At 59.9% G+C, this 18,964-nt stretch overlaps 2 protein-coding genes across 3 annotated transcripts; one reads left to right on the top strand and one right to left on the bottom strand.

The window, feature by feature from the left end:
• Positions 1–1,477: 1,477 nt before the first annotated feature.
• Positions 1,478–7,774, bottom strand: PHETA2 (PH domain containing endocytic trafficking adaptor 2). 2 transcript variants are annotated; one of them, XM_056137538.1, is made up of 3 exons: positions 7,688–7,774; positions 4,707–4,781; positions 1,478–2,300 (listed from the first exon to the last, which is right to left on the bottom strand). In XM_056137538.1, exon 3 carries the CDS (start codon positions 2,285–2,287, stop codon positions 1,511–1,513), a length of 777 nt encoding a protein of 258 aa, XP_055993513.1. In that variant the 5' UTR covers positions 2,288–2,300; positions 4,707–4,781; positions 7,688–7,774; the 3' UTR covers positions 1,478–1,510. The 2 variants fall into 2 exon arrangements, with proteins under 2 accessions (XP_055993513.1, XP_055993514.1); XM_056137539.1 differs by lacking the exon at positions 7,688–7,774 and adding an exon at positions 6,029–6,196.
• Positions 7,775–7,968: 194 nt separating this feature from the next.
• On the top strand, positions 7,969–15,271 carry NAGA (alpha-N-acetylgalactosaminidase). The gene is made up of 10 exons (XM_056137519.1): positions 7,969–8,033; positions 8,412–8,498; positions 9,268–9,403; positions 10,004–10,175; positions 10,988–11,165; positions 11,624–11,718; positions 11,971–12,132; positions 13,615–13,812; positions 14,368–14,511; positions 14,780–15,271. The coding sequence occupies exons 2-10, from the start codon at positions 8,483–8,485 to the stop codon at positions 14,912–14,914; spliced, it is 1,236 nt and encodes a 411-aa protein (XP_055993494.1). The 5' UTR covers positions 7,969–8,033; positions 8,412–8,482; the 3' UTR covers positions 14,915–15,271.
• Positions 15,272–18,964: the final 3,693 nt, after the last annotated feature.

Below are 18,964 nucleotides of genomic sequence, written 5' to 3'. Positions count from 1 at the left end.
ACCCGGGTTCGAATCCCAGCATCGCATATGATCCCCTGAGCACTGCCAGGAGTAACCCCAGTGCATTGCTGGGTGTGATCCAAAAAGATGTGTCTGAAAGGGTGGGGATGGGGTCTTTTGTTTGTTTGTGACTCACACCCAGCGGTGCTCGTGGCTTATTCCTGGCTCTGCATTCAAGGATCATTCCTGGCGAGCTCGGGGGACCATACGGGATATCGGAGATTTAACCCCGGTCAACAGGTGCAAGGCATTGTGGCTTGCTTTCAAACCCACTGTCCCGGTGATTGCTGATACAGACTGCAACTAAAAATGAATAATAAAATCAGTTTTTATTCGTATAAAAAATACAAGATCAAAGAGCCTGTAGTGTCTGCGTATATGACAGGTGCTGTGGAGCTAAGACAACCTTCTTCATGGGGAGCAGGAAGGAGCTCTGGGCCCTGGGCAGCATCTCAGCTTCCTGGACTTGAGGTTCCCAGCTGAAGCCACTGGAACTCGTTGGGCCTTGGTCTCACCACCCAAGGAGCCCCGTAAGGGAGAGAGGGGCTAAGACAGGGCAGATTGTGGGCATGGGGGCAGGAGTTGGTCTGTACCAGGCTCTGCATCTTCATCCAGCCACTTCCTGGCCCTCTCAGCCCAGCGACTTTGCCTCCCAGAACATTCAGGAAAGAACCATAGTTGTCCTCCTGCTGCTGAACAGCTGAGAGTCTTGGCAGATACACAGAGGAGTGGCAGCAGGGCTGGGAATTCCGCCAGCGGTGGACAGGACCAGAAATGCCTCCTTGGGGGGCCTGGTGAGAAGTTTATTACCAGGGTTCTAGGGATTCTGCCCAGGACTGGGAAGAAACCAAGTAATAAACTTCATCTTTGGCTGTCTCCTGGGCTGCCAAGGGCAGAGGGCAGAGTACAGGGAGATTTCTGCCATCACCGTAGCAACTGGCACCCCTGGGGGGATGTCGAGCCCTGTTGATGGACAGCCAGGGGCCCCAGCACTTTGGGAACAGAACAGAACTCTCTTTGTTGTCTGAAGGCCCCTCTTCCTCCAAAGGGCCCCACCCAAGTTGTACAAGAGGGGGTTCCCCACCCCCACCTTCTCACCATTCGGTGGGAGCAAGGTCTCAGGAAATCTGGTCTCTTAAGCCTCGGCTGCAGACAACTGCTGGTACTTGAATGCACACACAATCTTGCACCTGGCTCGTCGGGTAAGGGCAGGGCGTGACAGGCACTGCTTGCCCCTAAGTCACGGGTGGGCCAGCACCATCGAGATGGATTTCCTGCACTGACAACTGAGCTATGGCACCTCCTCTCTCCAGGCCTCAGGGGAGAAGGGCTGGGAAGTGCAGATGCTTTGGGCCTCTCCAGGAGCAGGGGAAGGCTGAAAAGCAGCGGGGAAACGCCCCCGTAAGAAACAGCAACTTGGGGAACGAGTAAACATTAAAGTGTAAAAACGCGAGGGCGCGGGCGTGGGCCTGGGTGTCCTGGCCAGCAGGACAAACCCGAAGGGCCTGGCTCAGGGCCTCTCCTGCTTGTCGCCTGACTGCCTGCCCTGGACTCTCTGCAGCCACCCGCGCCTCAGTGCCAAGATCTCCTGGCCGTACCAGTCGTGCAGGGTGGAGAAGCAGGAAGTCTCGGGGGACACAGGGCTCTGTCCCCTGCCAAGGAGGAGACCGGCAGGGCCCTGCAGCTCCCACTCGGCCAGGCCCCGTCCCACTGACCTGCTGCCCCCCTCCCCGACCAAGCCCAGAGGGCTGCAATCCCTGGAGAGGGAGTGGCCGTTCTCCAAGGCCTCTGAGCAGCCGTCAGGAGTCTGGGGTCTGTGGCGGGAGCTGACAGCTTTCCAGGAGGCGCGCCGGTGGCAGGCCAGGCTGTGGCGGGCATCACGCAGCTGGTTCTCCAGCTCTCGAACCACCAGGCGCATGTACCCAAAACTGGCCCTGGACAGCACCTTCAGCCAGGCCTCCTGGGCCGCGGGCCCGTCCGCTGCCAGCACGTGTGGGCGCACCCCAGGCGCGTCGAAGCGGATGGCAAAGGCGAACTCCTCGGGCACCGGCGCCTCGGCCAGCTCCACCGTGCAGCCCTCCAGCACCACCAGGCCCAGCGGGGTGCGGCTCTCTGGGCTCTCGAAGGAGAAGAGCAGGTTGCCCTTGAGGACAAACCAGCACCTTCGGCCGCTGCCACTGGGGGTGGAGGGAGTCCCTGGTCCCCCCCAGGTGCGCAAGAAGCCCCTGTGGTCGGCGGGGGAGTCGCTCAGTGCATAGTGGGTCACACTTCTCTCGTTCAGCTTCATGGCTCTCCTAGAACTGGGAGAGGGGAGAGGCGGTCAGCGGGGAGGACTGCTGGGAGGAGGGAGAGGCGTTCAGGGGGAGGACTGGTGGGAGGAGGGAGAGGCGGTCAGGGGGAGGACTGGTGGGAGGAGGGAGAGGAGGTCAGGGGGAGGACTCGTGGGAGGAGGGAGAGGAGGTCAGGGGGAGGACTGGTGGGAGGAGGGAGGGACGGTCAGGGGGAGGACTCGTGGGAGGAGGGAGAGGCGGTCAGGGGGAGGACTGGTGGGAGGAGGGAGAGGCGGTCAGGGGGAGGACTGGTGGGAGGAGGGAGAGGCGGTCAGGGGGAGGACTGGTGGGAGGAGGGAGAGGCGGTCAGGGGGAGGACTGGTGGGAGGAGGGAGAGGCAGTCGAGGTGGACTCGTGGGAGGAGGGAGAGGTGGTGAGGGAGGATTAGTGGGAGGTGGGAGAAGTGGTCGGGGGAGGACAGCTGGGAGCAGGGAGAGGCAGTTGGGGGGAGGACTTCTGGGATGAGGGAGAGGGGATGGGGAGGAACTGCTAGGAGGAGGGAGAGGGGGACGGGGGAGGACTGCTGGGAGGAGGGAGAGGCAGAGGCGGTTGCGGGAGAGGCCTTCTGGATCTGAGGGCAGCCTGCACCCCTGCCTAGTGGCCTCAGGTCTTTATCTCCCTGTGGGAAAGGGCTGGAAGAACCGGCCTCAGGGATGCAGATAAAGCTATGACTGTCACATTGAGGAGGGGTGGCAGGGTATTGAAGCACTTTTCGTCCAGGATGAGGGGTTGTTTTGGGACACACTCCGTGGTGCTCAGGGGTTACTCCGGGCTTTGTGCTCAGGGGGTCACTCCTGGGAGTGCTTGGAGAACCATATTTAGGGCAGGGATTCAAACCAGGGTTGTGGGTGCAGCTGTCTAACCCCGAGGACTAGGATCTCCAATCCAGCAACCCAAAGTCCCATCGTTTTCTGTTTTTGTTTTGGGGTCACATCCAGCAGTGCTCAGGCCTTACTCCTGGCTCTGTGCTCAATGAGCCAGTCCTGACAGTGCCTGGGGGGAAGCCACACACAGTGCTGGGGATTCACCCTGAGCAAGCATGCACCGCAAGCATCTTGATCCCTGTACTATACCTCAGGCGCTCAACTGCTTTTTTATTTTTTTTATTTATTTTTTGCTTTTTGGGGTCACACCCGGCGATGCACAGGGGTTACTCCTGGCTCTGCACTCAATAATCACTCCTGGCAGTGCTCAGGGGACCATATGGGATGCTGGGAATCGAACCCGGGTCGACCGCGTGCAAGGCAAACGCCCTACCCACTGTGCTATCTTTCCAGCCCCTCAACTGCTTTTTTAAAAATCCAATAAAAAGGCCAAGGCCATGCTGGGACCACTCTCCACACACTTGGATGAGCCTCACGCATAAAAGAACTGGCAGAGGAACCCAGGTGTGTGGGACCCGGGGCTGAGATCTCCAAGCCTACACGGTTTGGGACTGGACCTGCCAGTAACTAGACAATTACACCCACCAACTGCCGTGTAACTCCAACAACGGCCAGGATCCAGAGATTATCACACTCAGCTCCCGGAAGCTTATCATCTTATCATCTCATTCCTACTTTGGACAAGCTGGCAGGCTACCAAATGTAACCTGCCCACACGGCAGAGTCTGGCAAACTCCCCGTGGTATACCCAATATGCCAAATACCAGTAACAATGATGGGTCTCATTCTCCTAACCCTGAAAAAGCCTTGAATATGGCACTTTAAAAAAAAAAATCTGGGGCTGGAGCGATAGCACAGCGGGTAGGGCGTTTGCCTTGCACGCGGCTGACCCGGGTTCAATTCCCAGCATCCCATATGGTCCCCTGAGCACCGCCAGGAGCAATTCCTGAGTGCATGAGCCAGGAGTAACCCCTGAGCATTGCCGGGTGTGACCCAAAAGGCAAAAAAAAAATCTCAGGGCTAGGACGAAGAAGACGTTACTGGCACCTGCTCGAGGCAATCGACGAACAACAGGGTGGTCCTGATTGTGATGAATAAAAAGGGGTCAGAAGAACTAAAATAGACCCCACTTCTCCCCCCCCCCCAATAAAAAAGCTATGTGAATTTAGCTCATTCCCTAATCAGAGGCCCCCTCAGTTCCTGCCCTGAGGCCCTCCGGGGCCATAGCTGTCACCTGCAGCTACCCTGCCATCTGTCAGTGGCACAGTTATGCTTTAGTGAGAGCCTGTAGCCTTCAGGAGAGACTGGGGGTGATGGCTGTAATTGTCACCTTCCTCCTCATGAAGCTCCAAGGATCAAAAGTGGCACCTGATCCGAGGGTCCTGACTCAGGAACCCCCAAGGCCCAGGTCACCCAGCCAGGGAGGGAGAAGAGCCTGGCTTCCTGATTCCCCCACACCGCCCGGGACAAAACCGAGCAGTGACCCACTTACCAGCAGACCTCACTGGTGTTGGGCCTCTCTGGTCCGGATGCTCAGCTCAGCCCTGGGAGTGCAGTGCCCGAGCACCTGCAAAACAGTTGCCAAGGCCCCTCAGTGATGAGGACCCCCCTCAGCCAGTGAAACCACCTCCTTCTGCCTTCTGAGCACTGAGGGCCCCCACCAAGGCCCACCCAGGAGAGCTGTGCATGAGCAATTGCACAATCGGGACACACACACACACACACACACACACACACACACACACACACTGGCTTGCATCTCCTTATAATTTATAGCTTCTGATATGATCCCGAATATCACACACACACACACACACACACACACACACACACGCTGGCGGCAGCTCCTTACAGTTTTATGGCTTCTGGTATGACCCCGAATATCCTGCCTCCTGCAAGGCTCAGGAAGCATTTGCTTGGTTTGAGACCACACCCAGTGATGCTCAGGGGTGATGCTCAGGGGTTACTCCTGGTTCAGGAATGACCCCACAGCTGCTGGGGGACCATACAGGGTGCCCAGGGATGGAGGGGGGTTGATAAGTGTACTATCTCTCAGCTCAGCAAGCGTCTGTTGTATCACCTGGAGCTTCCAGATGGGCAAAACTGTGACCCCGCAGCTCGACTGAGCCAATGTTCTGGAAAGGAGACACCCCGGGAACAAACTTTTTAAATTTTTTTGTTTTTGGTCACACCCGGCATTGCACAGGGGTTCCTCCTGGCTCATGCACTCAGGAATGACTCCTGGCGGTGCTTGGGGGACCCTATGAGATATGCTGGGAATCGAACCCGGGTCTGCCGCGTGCAAGGCAAATGCCTTCCCCGCTGTGCTATCGCTCCAGCCCACGGGAACAAATTTCATAATAAATTTAGGGGTCGTTCTAGGCCGGGGCGGGTGTCCAGAAGGAGGTGGGCGGCAGCTGAGAGGAAGGGGGGAATCATTAAACGTTTGCACCAGGGTCTCCGCCAGCCCCGGGGTGCGAAGCTGCTGCTCCAGGGGTTCCCGGATTCTCTGGCTGCAGGGGCGAAGGAGCGGGGCTGGCCCGAGCTGGAAGCCCCCGCGGCTCCGGACCCCTGCTCGCTGCAGCCCCGAAGCAGGGGGCGCCTCGGTTTCCCGGAGCTGGCACCGCAGCTGCCACGTCCCCGCCAGCCACGCCCTCCGGGGGCCGCCTCCTCCCGGAGCCCGCCGGGCGGCCCTCACCTCCCCGCGGGCGCGCGCGGGGCCCGCGGGGCCAATCCCGGCTCGGGACCCCCGAGCTCGGCCGCTGCCCGGGACCCCGCCGCGAGCGCCCCCGCCGCTCCCCGCCCGGGACTCACCAGGCCTCGGGTCCATGCATGAAACCTCCCCCTGGATCCTCGCGGGCGGGAAACTGAGGCCCGAGAAGTAGCCGGCACGCTCCTGGCCCCAGAGCTGGGCAGGCGCGGGCAGCCTCGAACCCGGGGCCGGCGGCCCGAGGACTCCGCGGCCTCCCGATCGCCCCTCCGGCGCCCCGCTCCCCCGCCCGGCCGGCCCACTTCTCCCGCACAGCCAAACCCAAACCCGGGGCGGCTCCGGCGCCTCCTCTGGGCGGGCCCCCGGCCTGCTGCGAGGCCACCCGCGCTGCCCAGCCGCGCGATAAGACCCCCCAGCCCCGCTCTGCGGTGACCCGTTTCCGCCTCTGCCCGCCAGGGGCCTGCAAGTCCTCCTTGGACCCCCAATTTGACCTGGTTCCGCTGCAGCTGGTCGCTGGGGCGCAGGGGCAAACAGCCTGGAACCCCCCGCCCCCAGCTCAGAACCAAACTGGTGTCCCCCTCAAAGCTCGCCGAGGCTGCAACCGGGAAACCCCTTCCAGCTTACCTGGACCGCTGGGTGGCCAGGCCTCCGGCCGCCTTCCCATCCTCACACCCTGGAGAGTCTCCGTCTCAGCCTGGACACTTATTTTCTCCATGGCACTAACCGTCCCCAAATTCCTGTTTCCTGCCTAGGGACCGGGTCTCAAGTTTATTCCATTCCTTCTGGAAGCCCCTCCAGGTGTCGAAGGCAGGCACTGGAAACACCAGGTCAGGGGTTAGGGGCGGGGTGGGGAATTGTCTGCAGGTAAAGGGTCAGGAGGCTTCCCTGAGGAGGGACACATGCAAAAAAAAAAAAAGAGGAAGAAACTGGGTCAGAAAGAGAGAATTCAGAGGGGAGGATGCTTGCCTTGCATCCAGGGGACCCAGGTTCAACCCCAGCACCACATATGGTCTCCCTCTGAACCTCACCAGGAGTGATCCTTGAACTCAGAGCCAGGAGTAAACAACTGGGTGTGGCCCCCAAACCAACCCATCAACCAAATCAAAACTGGAAGGCACGGAGTCCTGCCAAAACCTGAAGGATGAGCATTCCAGCAGGGAGGACAGGCCGCAAGTGCAAAGGCCCAGAGGCACAAAGCTGAAAAGGGGTGCAGGGGAGTGAAGGGAAGGGAGCAGGAAGGGATTGGGTCAGACAGTTGAGGGGTGGAGTTGGAACTGGTAACCCCACGAAGAATTCTGACTGCAGGGAGGATGAACAGCCACCCCAGGGGGGGTCCATGGAGGGGTGGCCCCGGGCTAGGGTTTCCCCATTTGCTTGGCACATTGGTTGGTGGTGGGGGATGCTGGGGGCACCCGCGAGAAATTTGAAAGCTCTATGAATGAACGATACAAACGGAAGCCCCCACTCGCTTCTCCCCAACAGGCTGGGGGGCGGGGGGGGGGAGGGAGAGTGCAGGGCGGGTTCAGAAGCCCCCAGCTGACCCCCTCCGCCAAAAAGGGGGCAGGGGCTGGGTCCGGGCCCAGCAGGGAGGGATGCTAAGGTGCGAGCACTGAAGTTCCCAGTGACTCCATCAGCGCTCGACGAAGGAAAGAGGGGCGGGAGGGAGACAGAGAGGCGGCGGGGGTACCCGGCTGGGGGGCGTCTGTTCCCCGCTGTCCCCTGCGCGGCGCCCCTTCCTCTTCCGTTCCTCCCCAGCAGCTTACTACTTCGGGGCCTCGGCTCATTTCTTCCTAACCAAGGGCCCCCGCCGCAATTCACGCCACCGTGAGAGGCCGAACCCCGCGGAAGGGGCCAGGATGAAGCCCCTTGGGGGGGGTCCCCAGGAGCCGGTTCCGCGCGCGCACGCGCACCCCCGCCTCGGGCAGCGCGCGGGGTGGGCGGGGCCCGGCGCCGGCGCGGGGGCGGGGCTTTGTTGGGGACGTTCTGATAGGCTCGCGGGCAGGGGCGGGGCGTCTCCGGGCCACGCCCCCAGAACACCAGGTCGAGCCCCACGATTGCCGCGCGCGCACTGTGGCCCCCCGACGCTGGCACGGGCGGCGGTTCGGAGCGGTGAGAGTCGCAGGCGGAGGCGGGGGGCTCCCGGGAACGGAGGGGAGGGTCCCCGCGCCGACAGAGCCAGGCGCGGTGGGAGTCGGGAACCCGGCCCCGGCCCACTCCTTTCCAGCTGGTCGCTGCCTGCTCCCCACCCCCGACCCCCCGGCGGGGTGCAGGGCCACCCATGGGTGCTGGGGCTCCCGGCCCTGCAGAGATGTGCGGGACAACGGCTCCTGGCTGAATATTCCTTAAGCCAGAAAGGATTCGAAAACGGGAAGTGGCGACTGGGGGAGGCGGGTGGCCACGGTGGGGCGGCCTCGTGCGCTCCACGCCCAGGGAAGGGCAGCGGGGCCCCTAGTGACACCCCACCCCGTACTTTTCTAACTGTTTTAGCTTCCAAAGTCCAGCACATTCAAGTGCCCAAAGCGGAGCAGGTCAGGTGCTGAGCCGCGGGGTCCAGAGCAATGCTGCTGAAGAAAGGTACCTGCCCGGTGCTGGGGACAGGACACTCGGGGATGGGACAGCACTCGGGGATGGGACACCACCTGGGGATGGTGCTCCGGGGCGTCCCTGGGGGCTGGTTCCTCTCGCTCTTTTCTTGGAATTGGAAAGGGGAAGGAAAAGGAAGGAGATCCCGCCCACCTCGGAATCAGTTTCCCCCAAAGAAACCTCCCCCTACCCCTCCAGACCCCAAAGGACAGAGACCGCATCTTCTGTGACAGCCACATAAAGTCCCCCGCAGGAATTCCATCAATTCCATCTCACGGGGAAAGAAGCGGAGGCTGGCAGGGAAAGCGCTCTGGCAGGAAAGGCAGGGTTCCAGCCTGCTGATGGCTTAAACCCTTCCGAGGCCTCTTGGAGGTTGGGAGGGGTGCCGGTCTGAGCCCCAGCAGAGAGAGCCCAGGGTGAAGACCCCAAGGGGTCCTGTTCCCCCACAGTGCCAGGTTCTAAATGAGCAGGATGGAGCGCTGAGCAGGGGTATGGGAAGGATTTCATCTCAGATGTTCTTTTTTTGTGAGTTCCCACACTGCTGCGGCCACACCAAGTGGGGGCCCCCGGGCCCCAAGCCCATTGCCCTGCCCCTAGACATCCCCAGGCCCCATCCCCTTTTTCCACAGAAACCAGAAGTTGAAATGCCAGATTCAGTCTCTAGCCCAGGGATCTGGTTCCCCGCATGATGCTTGGGGGTGGGGGTGGGGGAGCCATGAAGGCCCTCACGATTCCCCCCCCCCCCCCGCCCTCTTTGCAGTGCTCCTGCTGACCCTGGTGGCCCAGGTGCAGATGCTGGAGAATGGGCTCCTGAGGCAGCCACCCATGGGCTGGCTGGCCTGGGAGCGTTTCCGCTGCAACACAGACTGTGATAAGGACCCCAAGAACTGCATCAGGTGAGGACAGCACGCACCAGGCCTGCGATGGGAGCGGGAGGAGGAGGATCAGAGAAGAGAAGAAGGCGGCAGGCCAGGGTACCGGGACTGTGGGGACGGCGTCTGCCCTGCAGGCAGCCAACCAGGGTTCTATCACAGGCATCTCCTATGGTCCCCTGAGCTCTGCCAGGAGTGATCCCTGAGGGCAGGGCCAGGAGTAATAAGCCCTGAGCAGTCCCCCCCTTAACTCACCCCTGCTCTCCAAGGACAGCCAGCAGCCAGAGGGGACTTTGAGATAACCTGGTGCTGCCTCAGGCCCTGGTTGCTTAGAGTGAGTTCATCTAACCCTGAGGCGATGTGTGTTCAACCCCGCCCCTGAGGTCATCTAAAGGAGATCACTGCAAGGTGGTCCCCTGACCAGGGTAACCCCACCCCCTCCCCACTTCTTTGTCCTGCTTCTGGCCCCGTGACATAGCCTTGGTGTCTTCACCTTGGTTGATAATAAACTCAGATTCACCTTTTGAACATCGGAGGTATCTGCAGAGCTTGTGGACAGGGAGGTCAGGGTGGGGGAGGGGGAGGGCCTTGTCCACTGAGCTGCTCCTCCTTCCCCGTGGCCAGCGAGCGGCTCTTCATGGAGATGGCTGACCGGCTGGCACAAGATGGATGGCGGGACCTGGGCTACGTGTACCTCAACATTGATGACTGCTGGATTGGCGGGCGCGACTCCACGGGTCGCCTCATACCCGATCAGAAGCGTTTCCCCAATGGCATTGCCTTCCTGGCTGACTATGTGAGCCCCGGGGCCCACTCCAGCCCGGGGCCTGGCCCCTCCTTCCACCCTGTGAAGCTCAGCCTGATGGGAGGAAAAGTGGATGAATTTATTAGTTTGGGTTCATGAAGGGGCTGGGGGTTCTCTGCCTGAAAGGAAGTGGTTTTTTGGGTTTGTTTTGTTTTGTTTTGTTTTGTTTGCTTTTTGCTTTTTTTGGGTCACACCCAGCAATGTTCAGGGGTTACTCCTGGCCTTGCACTCAAGAATTACTCCTGGCGGTCCTTGGGGGACCCTATGGGATGCTGGCAATCGAACCCGGGTCGGCTGTGTGCAAGGCAAACGCCCTCCCTGCTGTACTATTGCTCCGGCCCCCAAGAGGCAGTTCTTTTGTTTGCTTGTTTTTCTGGCTCCCAAGTAGTGCTCAGAGGGCCCCTGGGCCACTCCCTGCAGTACTTAGCTCTGACTAGGCCCAGCAGTGGTGGCGACCACCCGCGCCATCCAAGTGGTGGCAGACATAGAACTGAGAACAACTGCATGCCAGGCATGAGCCCGGCCAGGAGGCAGTTCTCGAGGTGACAGCAGAGCGAGTGCTGACCTTTCATGTCCCAGGGATGGCAGGGGAAAGCCCTGGAGGCCAACCTGTGGGGTGAGGTTTGTGTTGGAGGAGGGGTAGGACCTTAGGTGGACAGGGCAGCTCAGGGCCATATCCGAGGACCCCTGCGTGTAGGACCCACTAGGGAGGGGGGGTTGGAGGGTTTAAAGGGGCCCGGTCACGTGCCCCTCCGGACTCCCCACGGGTCCTGCCTGAGTGTCCTCTGCCCTCCCCTACACAGGCTCACTCCCTGGGCCTGAAGCTGGGCATCTATGAGGATTTGGGCAACTTCACCTGCATGGGCTACCCGGGCACCACTCTCGACAAGGTGGTCCAGGACGCCCAGACGTTCGCCGAGTGGAAGGTGGACATGCTGAAACTGGACGGCTGCTTCTCAACTGCCGAGGAGCGGGCCCAGGGTGCGTCTGGGGAGGGGGCAGAGGGCAGCAGGGCGGACGGGTGCCGGCTGGCAGGGCTCTGTTTGACTCCGGGAGGGTCGGTTTCCACCTCCCCTAACCGGTGACTGAGTGACTCCTAGATCCCCTATCAGTATGGGTTGGGATTCAGGAAGTGTTTGTGGCAACAATTTTTGGCGGGGGGGTGGGGCACACCTGGCAAGGCTCAGGGGTTCCTCCTGGCTCTGCATTCAGGGATCACTCCTAGCAGTGCTCGAGGGACCATGTGGGATGCCGGGTATCGAACCCGGGTCAGCTGCGAGCAAAGCAAACGCCCACCCCGCTGTGCGATCGCTCCAGCCCCTGCAACCCTCTTTGGAACCTCCGTTTCCTCACATTTGAGGGAGGTTTTGGCTGAGACCCCAGATTTCCTCCAGGATCTCCTTGATCCTGAAGTGTGAGGAGGGATTGTACTTCTCTAGGGTACCCCAAGATGTCGGCTGCCCTGAATGCCACCGGCCGCCCCATCGCCTTCTCCTGCAGTTGGCCCGCCTATGAAGGGGGCCTCCCCCCGAAGGTGAGCGCGTGGCTCCCCGACGCCCCCTCTCTTCCTGTGCAGCCAGAGAACGCGGGCGGAGAGTGGGGCTCTGGCTGAGAGAACGGGGGGTGGGTATGTAGTGGGGAGCGCCGTGGAAACCCCAGCTTGCCGGAACTGAGCCTCTCTCAAGGCCTGGATCCTCTCGAGCCCCCCTTCCCCTTCCCCCACTCCCCCGGCTGCGTCCTGTGCAGGCCCCAGGGCCCAGTGTGACAGGCGGACTCTGGCCTGCAGGTGGACTACAAACAGCTGGCAAGCATCTGTAACCTCTGGCGCAACTACATAGACATTCAAGACTCGTGGAGCAGCATGCTGTCTATCCTGGACTGGTTCATGGCCCACCAGGACATCCTACAGCCCGTGGCAGGCCCAGGGCACTGGAACGACCCAGACATGGTAGGAATAAGGGGTGCCAGGTGTCACGGGCCTGTCCCCCAGCACCCTGTGCTCCGGGACACTCAGCACGGGGGGCCCACATTGGGTGCAGCTTGGACCTATTTCTTCCGTTCGGTTCCCAGAGCCCCCGCCCTGCCCGTCGGAGTTCTTGGGGGCCCCTTATTGTTGGCCGTCTGCTCCTTAGCCGTGCTGTTGGGCACCACGGGATTGAACTTGGGGTCTTCTCCCATTGAGCTCCATCCTGCACCTCTGTTGGTCCTTGCGACCCAAGAACTATCTGCTGTGACTTTCCTATGGGAAGGGCCACACCCAGGGGTTCCCAGAGCATGGGGGACCACACAGGGCGCTGGAGACTGAACCTGGGTTGGCTGTGGCTCCGGGCCACTGCTGTGACTTTTTTTTTTTTTTTTTTTTTTGCTTTTTGGGTCACACCCAGCGATGCACAGGGGTTACTCCTGGCTCTGCACTCAGGAATTACTCCTGGTAATGCTTGGGGTACCCTATGAGATGCTGGAATTGAACCCGGGTTGGCCTTGTGCAAGGTAAATGCCCTACCCATGGTCCTGCGGCTGTGGTCAGTGGTTGGCGTCGGGAGCACAGACTGTCCAGCTCTGGTTTGCTGCATTCCTGTCCCCGTCATTGTCACCCCGGCGGTGGTCAGGCCTTACTCCTAGGGATCATCCCTGGTGGTGCTCAGGTTTTGAACCCACATCAGCCACATGCAAGGCAAGCCCCCGCTATACTGCAAGAAATATAAAAAACTAAGCATGAAATATAAGAAATATAAAAGGTAAGTAAGGGACTGGAGCAGTAGCACAGCAGGTAGGGCCTTGCACGCAGCTGACCCGGGTTCAATTCTCAGCGTCCTATATGGTTCCCCAAGCACCACCAGGAGTAATTCCTGAGTGCATGAGCCAGGTGTGAACCCAAAAAGGAAAAAAAAAAAGTTATTTCTCACTTATTTCTTTTGGTGGGGAGGGCAGTTTGTGCCGTACCCAGACATGCTCAGGAGTGACCCCTGGCAGTGCTCGAAGGACCAGGCCAAAAGTGAGTGCCTATGGATCGAGCCAAACCATTGTCGGCAGCCTAGCATTGCAAGGCCCTTAGCCCGGCGCTACCTGCCCGTCATTCTCCTGTGGAGGCCTTTGGCCGCAGGTCCCATTGGATCTTCCAAACAGGGGACAGGGTTGGAGCCAGTGATCAGCCACCCCCGCTTCTCGATGAAAGCAGTGCCCGGGGGACCGGAGCTCAGTGGTTGAGCTTGTCCCTCTGTGAGCTCCTGCCTTCTTCTGTTACTCCTGAAACGTGACTGAAACGGGCTCTGGCGGAAAGTGACTCGGTTCACTCGGTGGGCCCCCGGGCGTGGTGCTGACAGAGCATCCCCCTGCGCCTTTCCCCTCTCCTCTCACCTCTGCTGCCAGCTGGTCCGCCCACCCTGCGGGGGTGACGAGAGAGTCGCAGCGGCCTCTCCTCTGCCCGCAGCTGCTCATCGGTAACTTCGGCCTGAGCTTCGAGCAGGCGCGCGCCCAGATGGCCTTGTGGACCATCCTGGCGGCCCCGCTCTTCATGTCCACGGACCTGCGCACCATCAGCCCCCAGAACGTGGACATTCTGCAGAACGCGCTCATGATCAAGATCAACCAGGACCCCCGAGGCATCCAGGGGCGCAGAATTATCCAGGTAACAAGGGAGACACTGATGCATCAGGCCCCCTGGGAACAGCACGGCGGGTGCCGGGGTGCTGAGCTGTGGGTTCCGCCCAGCTGTCCACTTCCCCCTTGGTGGGAAGAGCAGGGCCAGAGCAGGCCAGCGCCTGGGGTTTGGGGACTGGGGCTACGCAGAGGCCAAGAAGCCAGTCCCTTTTGTGCGCTGGGTACCCCGGACGATACCCCTCAGGAGGGAGGGGCTCCTCCTGCACCCCCAGGGAGCAAACCGAGACGGGAATTTTTTTTTTTTTTTGGCTTTTTGGGTCATGCGTATGATGCTCAGGGGTTACTCCTGGCTCTGCACCCAGGAATCACTCCTGACGGTGCTTGGGGGACCGTATGGGATGCTGGGGGTCGAACCTAGGTCGGCCGCCTGCAAGGCAAACGCCCTCCCTGCTGGACTATGGCTTAGGCCCCATCCCACTCCAGGTTCTGTGTGATGTGAAGGGAAGGGGCATTCCCAGCACTCCAGGGAGAGCTGGGGAGGGGGCGGGGAGGAGCCCAGCGAGTTGCCACCTTCTGTGCCCAGGACCCGGACCACATAGAGGTGTTCCTGCGGCCCCTGGTGAACCGGACCTTCGCCGTAGTGTTCTTCAGCCGCCGAACGGACATGCCATACCGCTACCACATCTCCCTGGACCGGCTGATCTCCAACAACTCCACGGTGTATGAGGTGAGTGTGAGCGGAGGATGTGCGGCTGGGGTGGTCCTCACACCCCCACAGCTGCCCCGAGCCCCCCAGGGCAGGGGCTGGCACTGTCCACTGCCCTGGGCCTTGCAGGCTACGCACCCTGAGCTCTGGGTGTGGTGTAAGCCAGGCACTGCCCCTCGCTGCGGGTTCACCCTCGCCACCCTCTTTCTCTGGACCCCCGGCCCGCATCTGTGGGGCAGCGGTGGGGAGTCGGGGCCAGGCCTCCCTCATCACCCCGCCGCCTCTACAGGCCCAGGATGTCTACACGGGTGCGATCATCAGCAACCTTAAGCACACCACCAACGTCACCGTCACCATCAACCCTTCAGGGGTGGTCATGTGGTACCTGTACCCCACCCGGAAGCTGGGGCGGACCCATCACTGAGGAGCTGGACGTGTGACAGGCTGCCGCAGCACGGACTGGGCCTGGACTGGGCTGCCACCTCGAGCGCCGAGGACCTAGCCGGCCAGCTGGGCATCCCACCACCCAGCGACCCCATCAGACCCCCACATGCAACCGCCAACCTCGAGGCCAGGGGCCACCCGGCCCCTGCCCAAGCGTGTGTCCTCATGGAAATGCAAGGTGCCCCATGGCCTCTGCTCGGTCTTGGCGACACCTGGACCAGCCTGCAGGACCCCTGAGGCACAGTGACAGAGCCCTCGGAACTTCCGCTGCCAACCCGGTGCTCACTGTGAAGTCAGGATTCGGAACCGGTCTTGCCAGGAGGGGAGATGGAAGCGGGTCGGGGTTAGGAAGTGGGTTTTCCTGAAGGGAGAGGCCCTGCAGCAGGCTGACCCTGCGGGGACGGGGAGGTGTCCAGGGTTCCCTCAGGTCACCAATAAAGCCATATTCAGTCAAGTCTTTGTCCTGGGGATAGAAGCTCCCCTGCTCCCCTCGGATGCCGGTTTCCCCCCCAGTTCCCCACCAAGAGATGGGGACCATCTCCCCACACCGAAAATGCTCACGGCCTCCCGCTGGGGTGCCCGCCCCGCTCTGCCAGCAGCAGCCGGGAGGGGTGAGGGGGCTAGGCCTTGTCTGCAGGCCTTGCATCCGCTCCAGGCGTGTCTTTGTCCCCAGGCCCCGAGGCTAGTACCTTCACTTCCCTTCACCTGGTGACCCTAGGCCCTCTGTCCAGCCTGGCCTCCTCCTCCCAGGGGTGTCCGGGAATAGCAGCAGCTTGAGTGCCTGTGGGAAGCCCCACACGTCAGAGGATAGAGCCAGCACTGCCGCAGCGAGGAAGGGCAGGGGAAGATGGGAGCAAGCTTCGTGGGATTTTTTTTGCTTTTTGGGTCACACCCGGCGATGCACAGGGCTTATTCCTGGTTCTGCACTCAGAAATTACTCCTGGTGGTGCTCGGGGGACCATATGGGATGCTGGGAATAGAACTGGGGTCGGCCATGTACAAGGCAAATGCCCTCCCCACTCTACTATCACTCTAGCCCCTTCACGTTGTTTTAACCACCTGCTGCCAACCTTTTATGAACTTGTTTTTTTTTTTTGGATCCTATCCAGTGATACTCAGGGGTTCCTCCTGGCTCTACATTCAGGAATTAAGTCCTGGCAGTGCTCAGGGGACCTATATGGGATGCTGGGGATCGAACCTAGGTTGGCCACATGCAAGGCAAATGCCCTCCCCGCTGTACTATCACTCTGGCCCAAATTATTTTATTTTAAAATGTATTTGAGAGGTGTTACAGATAGTACTGTGAGGAAGGCTCGCTCCTATGTGCAGCCGACCCAGGCTTGATCCCCAGCACCCCATCACGGTCTCCCAGGCCCCTCTAGGAGTGATCCCCGAGTTCAGAGCCAGGAGTAAGCCCTGAGAACTGCCAGGTGCGGTTCCCCAAAAAGTAAACTTACGGGAGTGTTCAGGAAGGCCTCTGCGCCCCACATGTGCACTGCCCTTGCTCTCTACCACCAAGCTGCAGGCTCCCCAAATGATGGGCAACTTGATCTGTTAGAGGTGGCACTCCCGGTGGTGCTCAGCGGTCCTGGGTCACTCCTGACAGTGCCTGTGGGGACCAGTGTCGTGCCAGAGATTGAACCCAGGGTTGAGCAATGCCTTGCACGTGCTCTGCCACCTAAGCCCTATCCCGAGTCTTGATCAGCTATTTTAAATATGTTCAGAGCTAAAGAAAAAAAAAAGTAACGTCAAAAATACCAAAGAAGGGCCTGAGAGATCGTTCAAATGGCAGAGGACACGCCAAGCATGCGTAAGGCCCTGAGTTTGATCCCTAACACTGCATGGTCCCCTGAGCCCCTCCAGGTGTGTCCCTGGTCAACCCCAAATATCACAGGGCCAAGGACACCTAAGAAAATCAAAATGGGGCTGGAGGGGCTGGAGCGATAGCACAGCAGGGAGGGCGTTTGCCTTGCATGCGGCCGACCTGGGTTTGATTCCCAGCATCCCATATGGTCCCCTGAGCACCGCCAGGAGTAACCCCTGTGCATCGCCAGGTGTGACCCAAAAAAGCAAAAAAAAAATCCAAAAAAAATGGGGCTGGAGTGATAGCATAGCAGGTACGGTGTTTGCCTTGAACGTGGCCAACCCAGGTTCGATTCCCAGCATCCCGTATGGTCCCCTGAGCACCTCCAGGGGTAATTCCTGAGTGCAGAGCCAGGAGTAACCCCTGTAACCCCCCCCCAAAAAAAAATCAAAATGGGGCCAAAGAGCAAGTACAGCAGGTAGGGTGTTTGCTCGCATGTGGCTGACCCGGGTTTGATCCCTGGCATGGCATAACGTCCCCTGAGCACTGTCAGGAGTAAACCCCTGAGTATACTGGATGTGGCCCCCCTAAAAAGAAAACCAAAAACAAGAAAATAAAAGAAGCCATAAGAATGACATCAAGTAGATCAGTCAAGGGACAGGGATTATCGAAGAGGAAAAGGGGCGTCTGGGAGCTGAACCGTATAGTTACAGAACAGCGTTTTCCTGAGGGCTCAGCGGCTATTCTAAGGGATGAACCTGGAGCTGGACCAGAGGGAAGCAGAAGGGGTGAGCGTGAGTGAGCCCTCGTGGTGTCAGGATGTGAGGAGAGATTTTTGGGTGCACCGGTGAGGGGACCCCATATCCTCCAGCAATCAACAGCTTGACACCCCCGCGTGGAGCTGAACCCTCAGAAGTGCCCGTCAGCAAATCCTGCAGATCAGGTGCCGTGTGGCCATGGCAGCACCCAGGTGGGACGGCACATCCTCACAGTGCCAGCTTGCCCTTGCTACACAGTGACTGGGTTCTGCAGTGCAGGATGGCACGTCCTGTGTGCCAAGCCCCAGGGGCTTCCACTGTGAGGCGGAAGCCCACATGGTCGTGACTGAATGCGGAGGTTGCGAACATGGTCACAGACAAAAGGTTCTGAAGGAGCGACACTGAAAATCTGTGAGCTGCACCAGGAACTCCCGAGGTGTTTACGGGAGTTCATCTGGGTTCAATTTCTCAGATGAAAAGGGACCAAAGAGGGAAAGTTTGGGAAGGTGTGTTCTAAAGTATGCCCAGACCTACTGCCACAGGAAGGGGGGAGGGAGGGAGGAAGGGAGAGAGAAAAGGAGAAGGGAGGAAGGGAGGAGGTGATGGGAGGGAGAGGGGAGAAGGGAGGAAGAGTAGGAAAGAAGGGAGGGAGGGTGGGAGGAAGGAGGGAGGTGAGGCTGGAGCAATAGAACAGTGGGAAGGGCATTTGATTCCCAGCATCCCATAGGGTCTCCCGAGCACCGCCAGGAGTAATTCCTGAGTGCAGAGCCAGGAGTAACCCCTGTGCATCACCGGGTATGACCCAAAAAGCAAAAAAAATTTAAAAATAATAAGTGAGGGCAGGGCAGGGTTGATGACAGTATCAAGTTCACATTTCACCCGCTGATACGCCAGACCCAGTCACTAAACGTGTCCCCTTCCACACCAGTCCCCCTCTTGCTGACCTGTCACGCCAGAGGGAGCGTGTGAGATGGGGAAAGCTGACCACAAGGGGCAGCTGCTGGGCGAGGCGATTGGCCGTGACTGGGACTCACCTGAGTGGCCCTTTGCCCCCACTCACCTCTTAGAATGTGCATGTCACCAGCCTTCCCCCTGCACCCCAGAAGTTGCCCAAGGACATTATCTCTGAGATAAAACATATTGTTCAGACAATCTGTACCAGGCGCATGACCCGGGAAGGGCCTCGACCGAAGCTTTTATGGTTTGGAGGGCCACGCAGACCCGTGAAAGCTAGTGAGTCCCCTGGGAAGGTCAGCCCTTTGCCTTCGTGTCCCCTGGCTCCTGATGCAGTCCGGTCAGCATGACACCTAGAAGGCTCCTGCGGTGAATATTCAGCCTTTAATGCTCTCCCTTGCACGCAGCACGCCCAGGTTTTAATTCTAGGCACCGAGTATGGTCCCCAGCTCTACCAGGAGTGAGCCCAGAGCACACGACCAGGAACAGACCCCAGGCACTGTGGGTATAGACC

Source organism: Sorex fumeus, unplaced genomic scaffold (genome assembly GCF_029834395.1).
Source record: "Sorex fumeus unplaced genomic scaffold, SorFum_2.1 ptg000125l, whole genome shotgun sequence".
Taxonomy (NCBI): domain Eukaryota; kingdom Metazoa; phylum Chordata; class Mammalia; order Eulipotyphla; family Soricidae; genus Sorex; species Sorex fumeus.
The sequence above is the reverse complement of the archived record's forward strand: the minus strand, read 5'-3'. Positions and strand labels throughout refer to the sequence as shown.